The sequence below is a fragment of the Accipiter gentilis genome, chromosome 10 (genome assembly GCF_929443795.1).
Source record: "Accipiter gentilis chromosome 10, bAccGen1.1, whole genome shotgun sequence".
NCBI classification, from domain to species: domain Eukaryota; kingdom Metazoa; phylum Chordata; class Aves; order Accipitriformes; family Accipitridae; genus Astur; species Astur gentilis.
In genome coordinates, this window is record NC_064889.1 from 40,994,828 (window position 1) to 41,004,594 (window position 9,767).

Below are 9,767 nucleotides of genomic sequence, written 5' to 3' on the forward strand. Positions count from 1 at the left end.
TCTACTGAAGGAGGGTCAGCAGGAACACGTTGCCCAGGACCACGTCTAGTTGGGTTTTGACTATCCCCACAGACGGAGACTCCATAAACTCTCTGGGCAATCTGTTACAGTGCTTGACCACCCTCACAGTAAAAAAGGTTTTTCTTGCATTTTTCATGTGTGTTTCCTTTCCTTACAGTAAAGTTCATCACTGTAATATCCTAAGACAGCTCAGCATTACTGGAAATGTTACAAAAATACACTGATTACTCGTTTCAATGTCCTGGCGTGTTCATAACTATATAGATACCCCTCATTACATCACAGCTCATTCATTTTTTCTTTTAGTTTCATCTGTTGTAAGACTTATTTCTTACAATGCTTCTGTATGATTCTAAGTGTTGCTAACGAATGTTTCTCACTGCTTTAAGCTCTGTGCAACCTCTTGTTAAGAAAAATGTAATTACTGGTGTGACAACAGAAGTTTAATTTTATACTCTCTCATGTTGTCTGAACGAGTGGAAAGAGCTACAGCAGATTCAGGCGTAATCTTTTCAAACCCCTGTATTTCAAGTAGAAAGATAGCTGCACAGGATTAACGGTTGCATTGTTAATTATAAGAAAACCAGTAGGTTGAGGCATCCCACTTCTAAGCTTAAATCACATCTACAGTTTCACAACAAAATATTTGCTAAAGACCTGCAAGCCCTGCCTAAAGGCACAAGGCTTTACATATGCATTAACTGGGCATTTCTAAATCCACGATGCAAGCGATATTTAACATATATAACTGAAATAAATCAGTATTAACAGTGAAGACAGTAATCTCATAATGTACACAGATTAACCTTTAGGATTCACAGCATGAAACAGGGTATTTGTTCTCTCTTCTGACCGCAAACATCCCAACTCGATATACAAAAATGAAATATTTAGACCTGATTTATAGATTTCAAAGTAAGTTAATAGCAAGTGTGGACCTGGAACTTGCTGCCAACAAAGAAATCAGTCTTTAATATTATAGTTGCGGATTTTTGCCATTTTAGAAGAGATTTTTGGTTTTATGGGATAAGCAGAAGGTAAATTCCTGGATTTCAACTTCTGCTGAACTTCCAGCCTGGTTCCTCTGACTTTCAAATCTGCAGATGGCATTTCAAGTTTATCCTTGGTTTTGATATGTTGCCGAGATTCTTCAGATTGCTCAGTTGAGTGTGTAACTTCAAACTCCACTGCTCAAAAAAAGGAAGAAAAATACTTTGTAGTTATGTTTGTATTTAATTACGAGACTGGATAGTTGAAGAGAACTGGTTTACTCTTTTTCTCTAGGTATATTGCTGCCATACTGCCACATTGTTGAAGTCTTATATTGAGTAACAGAACCATTTCTGTACATAAGAGGCATAGAACTGTCCATTAAGGCTTGCTATGCTGATGGTATAATACATCAGCATCCCCTGCTAAATCCTCGCTTCATCTGTACCTGTTCATTCTCTATTAGCATCAGACTGCTTAAGAGAGGAGAGAGACAGACAGCTGGAAGGTCGGTGTAACTGTTCCAAGTCAAGCACTAACCATCTGTTCAGCTGTTTTTAAACATCACATTTTACAAGTTTACCCTCCTCTCCATTGTGTGAGAGCATCTGTATCAATCAAGACAATACCAACACACTGGACAACACGATACAAAGCTAGATCTACCTGTTCCTGTATTGGGAAACGGTGATAAAGTAGTTGGCTGCAATAGTTTGATCCGTTTCAAGAAGTCACCAGCAGCCGTAAAAGCTGCAGCAAAACATGCTTGGATTTGCATGATCCAAAGGGCTCAAAGGCAATTCTGTGAGCTTGACAAAGCTGCACTACCACCATTATCTTTTGCGGTTATTTTTATCTTCTCTGATAGAGGAAGGCATTTACTGTGGAAATCTTAATTTTTGTTGCCTAAAATATCTGTGTGTCCTAGAGAGGACTAACTCAAAAATTAACATCTTTGGTTGGGAAGGAGGGAGACTGGTCTTAATACCAATCGGAGTCCATTCTGCAGCTTCTCGCATAATGTCTGAAAACCACTATCTCCAACTAACTGAACTTTAGTCTTATCACAGGTTTCATTAGGTAAGATAAGTGGAATTGGTCAATCACAGTATTCATTGTAAGCTATAGGTAATATTTACAGGTGCTTGGCTCCAGCCATTTAATCCTTATTTTTCAAGGCATTGAGATTTTAACTTTAGATTTGCTATGGAGAGCCAAAGCAGACAGCAGAAGTAGCCATAATATACTTGCGACAACACACACTACAACATTCTGTACTAGTTGAATTTTCTGAGCGTGACAGGCTTCAGTCCCAGGTACTATTCAATCAAAGTGCAAGAAAAAGAGGTGCACAAATTGACAAAGATAGGTTATTAGTAGGATAAGGTAAATTTTCATAGTCAACAGAACATGGTAGAAAGTCCAAACAAAATTCTACGTGGAAGGAAATAAAAAATATTCTTGAATTATGGAATGAATTAATCTATTGAGGGTTTATAGCTCTATGCAAAGCATGAAACTGTGGCTAGTGTCAAAACGTAACACTTTTAAAAATAATTTTTATGTTCAGGCTTAGTTTGAACCAGCTCTTCACTCATGTGTGTGCAATCTCTGCACTAAGTCAGCTTGGTGGCATTTGTTATTACAGGTGGCAAAAGCTCAGTGGACTCTTGTGCTATTGATGCGAAATCCTGTTGTTCAGCTTGCCACCTAGTGGTTACCTACAGATGTAGAAGGTATGAAAGAAGATGTCTGAGCTCATGGAAGACCTTTGGATGTATTTTCCTGCCTGGAAAAAGGAGTTTAATCATTACAGTGGATTACCCTAGACCTCTACCACATCTGGCAGGTAATAAAGCAGAATTTCACAACATCAACAGTTTAGAACAGTGCAGGCAGGAGTGTCGGAAAGGTACTGGATACAGCTTCAAAGATTATTTTGCTTGAACAGGAGCTGCAACAGAATGAGATTACCTCTTGTTTGTGGTCTAAATAACAGCAATGAGCAGATCCATAAATAGCACACAGTCAGCAGTACTTACAGAGAGTCTGTTTTTTGAAATACTCCCTCAGTTTTGAAGGGTCTTTTTTTATTCAACCAAGGGGATGGCTTTCACAAATAATGTGGGAGGCCCTAATCCCGTAGATCCAAAGGCAAAGTAACCAACCACCAATGAATCACTGCATCCCTTCCTCTCAAGTCTTCTGTATGCTTGTCTCTTGACATTAGTAGAGACACTACAGTTATGTGTTTGGAAGAACAACACAGAACACAAGGATTCTATATGACTATTGTAAAGTTTGTTCTACAAAATAAAAAAAGACAAAGAACAAATAACTCAGAATTAGAAATGCTATTTAAAGTGAAATATCCTATGAGAACACTGAATAAGGACCTTCATATGTTACTGGTTCTGCTTGGGACTGTTCACATGTGTGAAGGACATTGAATGAAATCAGCATGAATATGCACTGTGCCGTAAAATTTAAATGCAGTAGCTTTGTTTTCACAAACAAACAATGAAAAAGCACACCCAATTTACAAGTGTGTAACTTACTTTCAGAAGTGACCTTGGCAATAAGAGCTAGTAAGATCATAGTTAAAAGCCTAAACTGCTTTTGAAAATGGACCTAAATGTTTAGTGTACTGGAATGCTTAACATCTCTATTTGATGTGTGTTAACTACAGTCAGAAATTAATATTCACAGATTTTTTTTAGAACTAAAGAGATACAGCTAGACATGTTGTATGAGCAAACTGAAATTTCCCCAGATGGAAAATTTCATTTAAGAAACTTGTCTCTAGATATTTGCTTATGGCTAAAAGTGCTTCTGAAGGAACACCAACTCAAACAAGTTCCTATTCAGGAGAAGAACATTTAAGTGAAGAAAATGTAACTAGGGGATTAGTTAATATTTGTGAAACACTTCAAAGATGAAGTTTTATGTAACGCAGAAAAAAAATCATGAGTCTTTCTCTGATTGGAGCCAGAATGAAGCCAGAGCCAGAGCACTCTTTCTGTTTGTTAATATTTTACCAGATTCTTTCTCTGGCCAGCTTTTTACCCACATGGATTGCTCTTAGAACTGTCAGTGATGTCAAAGCTGTTGAAATTCTGTCTAGTGTGGAAACACTTAAGATAACTTTTGATCCATAAAGTGTAGAATTTCAGACCACAGAGCTTTTGCAAGTAATAGTAACAACGAGAATTATAGTAAAAGAAACTCATCTAAGTTCAAATAGTAAACCAGAAAAGTTACTTTGCTTCAAAGCAGCTCAATCTTGTTCTTTGTTAGGCTACAATGTAAACTCAAATTAATATGCCGAGGACATAGTTCTGAGATCTGTGGAGTGGGGTTTCTCAAAAGGTACAGTGGGACCATCCACTGCTAGCGGAGCCCTCCTCTGGCATGGAAAATACAAAGTTTCATCTACCTCAAAAGTGTGTAAAACAAGTGACTAGTGGGGACATTCCAAGCGCAGATACAGCTTGCCGCACGCTCTTCTTCCCTCTGCACTGACCCCAGCCTCTGTTGACCCAAGTTGATCAGGAGCTTTTCACATGGCATCACAAAGCACCCTTCACAGTATTGGCTTCACTCTAAATGCAGTCTTATAGTCAAACTTTACTATGGGATGTTTGCCTGTCTTTCCAGAAAAACTAGTAAGTGTCTCAAATAGCAAGTAAAAACTTCATTAAGCTAAATTACTTGAAGAAAAATAAATTCCAATTTTCTAAATGTTTTACAAGGCTTCCCCTCCTCCTGCCTAACATTTATTCTAAAATCAATAGCCCACAGGTGAGTAGAGAAACCTTGCACCATGTACAGAAGCTAATCACATGGTTGTATACATGTGTCTTGATTTTCAGAGGAAAGCATACAACTCTTCTGACAAGCAACTTTCCTTTGAGGATGGCCTGTCATCAGCTTTCAAGACACGTATGATACGGATCACCAGCTGAAGTCTTCTACCTGCTCTCAACCTCTGGGATAGGGCATATAAAATGGAAAGAGAGAGAGAAGCATATTTCTTACTAGTACAGTCTACATATGTAACACTGACACTTTTAATATCATTGTGGCTTGTATCTGTCTATCTCTGTAGCAGGATCTTTTTCTTTCGATAATACAGAACAATAAAAACACCTGAACAAGGAACCCGTGTTCTTTCTAAACCCTTTCTTTCTACTTATCTGCAGAATTAACATACAAATTATTAAATTAATCTCATTCCTGCAGTACAAACTAAGAATCAGCAGGTAGAGTAAGGAGAGAGAAAATTAAAATATCTCATAGCCTTCTGACTTGCATGGAAGCTTCCACAAGTTCTGAATTTGATGGTGAAATGAACAAAGTATATGACAGTCCACTTCATGTTAACATGTAGCCATAAATGCTCCTGAGTCACTGAATTGTGTCATATGCTGAAAATACAGCAAATTGCAGGGCTTACTTGACATGCCAACCATTTTAAGTCCCAATAGGCTGTTTTGTACACAAAAAAACATGAAGGAAGCTGTTCAACAGGTTCAGAAAATCATTCTCACACTACAATTGTTTCTGTTTCACCAGAAATGCCCATAAAACACAGCTACTGCTGTGACAGATTTGTACAGAGTTGAACTTGTAAAAGAAATGTTTGAATAAGCAAACTTGCTTGCTTTGTTGCAAGTCATTTTTTGTTACTGAGCTTTCAAGTCTGTGTGTGCGTCACTTTTATCTGAAAGCCCAGTACCGAGTCACTCTGTCTTAATGACTGTTCTATCCACTGTAACCATGTGTTTGATGAATGTATTAAATTCAAGTGAGTGGTTTTAAACAGGAAAGATTGAGTTAATTTTCCATAGCTCAGGCATGAAAAATAACGCAAGCTTCTGCTAAAAATCAGAAGCAGAACCCCTTGAAAATTTTGTATATTCTGCTCTGACGTGACATTCTTCCAGTAAAGAAAGATTTTGCTTTCACAATCTTGTTTTCTGAAATGCAGAATTCAGTATAGTAAAATTAAGGATACCATTTGGATGGTTTCCTGGAGGAGAAAGCTAAGCAACATGAAAGAGTTTTTAAAAGTCCTATTTTTGCAATTAAGTATTTCAGGGCTTGCATGTTTGAGTAAGAAGTTCTGCTCAGGTGTTAGGGTAAATCTGGATGCAGAGATCAAATTAAGGTTGTTCTCAGGAAAACATCACCCCTTATTGATGTTTCACTTGTTTCATGTTGGCAGTATCATCTTTCCCTTTTGCTATTTTCTAGATCCCCAAAAATCTACAGTAAGTTTTGCAATGGTGGCTGGAAATTTCTAGACATTAAGAAACTGATGTCCTTGTAAGGCTGCCAGTGGTGTTGCATCATGCATACAGGAGCATGAAACTGCATGGCACTATCAGTAATGTTTCAAAGACATCCTTTTGCTTATCCTGTCAATATAGGCCTGACCTAAAATACTCTTCCTATTTCAGTTCCAGCCCCACAAAAAAAGCACATGAATCATGACTGTCAGCACTATGTCCATTCCAGTCCTACAGGTCTGTCAGTGCACATTACTTTGTCCCTGCAATGCACTGCTGTTGTGAATAAATACACTTGTAATCCATTCTTCATTTTGAAAGCCCTTTAAAATATTTTTTTTTCTTGTGTGCCGCTAAAGATGGTTCATTGCACCTATACACTGGTTTAAAAATAGATATAATGTAGGTTGGAAAGGACCTCTGGGTGAAATGTCACAGTGCTTATCACTCCCTGCTCAGAATGTATCTTGACACAACTCGCGTCTATTGCCTCTTTTCTTTTCACTGTGCACCTCTAAGAGTCTGGCTCTGGCTTCTCCAAAATCCCTTACCGGGTAGTTAAAAAGCAGCAATCAGACCACCTGTTGGCTTTCTTTTCCACACTGAACAACGCAGCTCTCTAAACCTCTTCTCCTGTAACGTGCGTTCCAGCGCCCTAGCTGTCTTGGTGGCTCTCCATTGGACTCCCAGTTTGTCAATCCTTTGTACCAGAGGGTACTCTGGATGTGGCCTCACAGGTACCAAATAGAGGGGAACAAACCACTTCCCTTAACCCACTGGTTGCATTCTTGCTCCTGCAATCTGGTATGTGGTTAATGGCACATGAGCATCTATGTAATGGTAACAGGTCACTATTAATATAAAGCTCATTTGAAAAGGCTAGATGGCTGCCATGTTACTCCACAGCTGCCATCAGATCATCAAGTGATGATGATAAAAATAATAATATCAAAATCAAAAAACCAAGCAACCCACACAAGCCCCACAACACTGTAAGAAATAATTTATTGAATGCTATGACTCTTATTAAAATATAAAAATCACCTTTACTTGGAACATTCTGGAGAAATGTTTGTCTGTCTATTTATAAAGACCCTTAATAAAGAAGAGTCTACAATCCTGCTGGGGAACATACTCCATTATTAGCCATCCTTAAAGTTTTTCCAGTATTATAATTTAAGGCCATTACTTTTTGTCCTATCCACAGCAAGTGTTAGAACAGTCTTCCAAAGTTTGCCAACGAAGGATTACTTCATGAACAGGCCAACAGCATGGGAGACGTAACATTCATCTGCAATATACCGCTCAACATAATGGCTACCATTAAAAAGTTCCTTTACAAGTTGCCTGTGAAGAGGCTACACTTCACTGCACATATCTTACAAATGGCGCTCCTGCTAAAATTTCCAAGAACGTGGTGCTTTTTGTAGAAGTATAACATTGATTAACGTTCAGTCTATGACCTAGGCTTTACCTTCTCCTCTCATCCTAAACCAGATACTGTCTGATATGTAAGGTCAGGATGCTGTCTCACATATAAGAATTTGTGTCTGCTTTTATTTTTTTACGTTCCAACTTGTTGCACTGGATTATAAAATTCTAGTGGATAACAACACCTAGTTCACTGTGTGCCCACAGCATACACCACATTATGCCCATGATCTCACTTTTGGCCTTTAGGTCTTAGCACACTATGCTGTATTGTAGATATTAACCTGCCACAAAAATGATTAAGCAAGGATTTGCCAAATTACAATTTGATCTAACAGTCATTTGGCAACACATGCAGTGTGCAATTCTCAGACGGACACTTTCATATCTGCCCCAGATAAGGTTTAGACTATGTCAAAACAGAAGGGTATTTGCATTTCCAGGAGTATCTAATAAAAGGGGAGAAGTATTTGCAACAATGGCATTAAAACCAGAGAGCTATATAGGCATTTCTTTTAATTCTCACTTCTGCTGGCAACAGTGAAATTCCCTTCAAGTAACTCATTAGATCTTCAGATTCTGGTTACAGGACTGTAATAACAGTAGCAGTCATGCAAAAAATTTAGTGGAAGGGGGCAGAGTCCACTACTGTACTTCCATTCTTCTAGAAGAGTCAAATACTGTGATTACTTTACAAAGCATGCTTACCTTGGTCAGTGTTCTTTTGAGGACTGAGAACAGAAAGGCTTGATCCCATTTCTGAAGTCTGCCAAATACCTTGGCAGAAATTATGTGCTCCAGATGAAGAAAGCTGGACTTGCTGGGCTTGACTAGGACTCTGCCCGAGTGGCTGACTCTTAACAATTTTTGAGGATGTATCTGCCTTTCGTTGCTCTGGCCCATGATTTTCAATAGAGAAATCTAGCTGAACCTGCTCAAATTCAAACACAAACTTACAGATATACGTACGTGTCACATCAAAGACATCTGAAAATTGGTTAAATCTCACAGGGGCATCTTGGTCTTGGAAAGATAGAAGGTTTCAGCAAGAGGCAAGACAAAAGAAAATTATTATTTTTAGTTTTGAAAGGTTGTATAAGGAGATTAATTACAACATCATGAAAGTGATTGAGAAACCCTAGTTTATTAAGTGTTAACAGATACTATTTTGTACAGGAACAATGCATAACTTAAAAAAATACCTATATTTTTAAGTATTCCAGGAGATGACTGTTGAGAAACTGCAACTGAAAAATCCAGATGAAGGCAAATTACATTGATGATAAAACGGCACTGTACCTCAGCAGATGGTAATTCTGTTTCTTCTCCATAGCTGCTTGGAGCTTCTTCTTCCTTTAAGCTAGGGCAGGCAATTAGAGAAGATATCCTTGAGGGATGGTGTTGCTTTGTATACTGCAGCTCCTAATATGAAATATTACATTAACACAAATAACGCATGGTCTCTAAAAATAATACATTTATAGCTCAGTCTGCTGTTACACTGCTAGATTTAAAATAATCAGTTATAAATAATATTAAACAAAATTATGTTCCCTTTGGATGAACAGGGCCACACTACCCTCAAAATGAACCTCTCACTAAATCTGTTCAAAATCTACATTTCCTGCTGCTGTTACTATCATCCTGCCTTGTTACTCAAGTTTACATTGTCAGGGTCATTCTTTACTTTTGTCGTTTCCCATGATTAAATTACAGAAGAAAAACTCCCAAAGAAGTCCTAAAAACCCAAAAAATAAAGCAACTATGGAAAAGTAATTTGTCAGCAACAAAAAAACCCTAATTACCACACAAAGTTTCCCCAACTTTCAGCATGTAGCAATTAAAGTGAGATTTGATGAAAAGCGGACTGCTTCAGCCCTGTCAAAGGAGATGAAAATAAACATCAAAGTCTTTTGTTGTACATTTAAGACTAAAGAAGCAAAACATGAGCCTATCATATAAAGTAACTGACACTGAAATTGCTGTAGGTATGATAGTAATATGTTCTCTCAGTTTTTGGTAAGGAGGATGATC

At 37.9% G+C, this 9,767-nt stretch overlaps 1 protein-coding gene across 7 annotated transcripts in view; it reads right to left on the minus strand.

Moving 5' to 3' along the window:
• Positions 1-451: 451 nt before the first annotated feature.
• Positions 452-9,767, minus strand: part of CCDC57 (coiled-coil domain containing 57) — a 51,482-nt gene continuing 42,166 nt past the window's right edge. For 6 of the 7 annotated variants that reach the window (XM_049813496.1, XM_049813501.1, XM_049813497.1 and 3 more), the window contains 3 exons: positions 9,033-9,155; positions 8,442-8,664; positions 452-1,208 (listed from right to left, as the gene is read on the minus strand). In XM_049813496.1, the coding sequence (XP_049669453.1) occupies positions 985-1,208; positions 8,442-8,664; positions 9,033-9,155 (570 nt within the window). In that variant the 3' untranslated portion in view covers positions 452-984. Of the gene's footprint in view, positions 1,209-8,441; positions 8,757-9,032; positions 9,156-9,767 lie in introns of those variants that run through there. The other variant, XM_049813500.1, reaches the window with a different exon arrangement.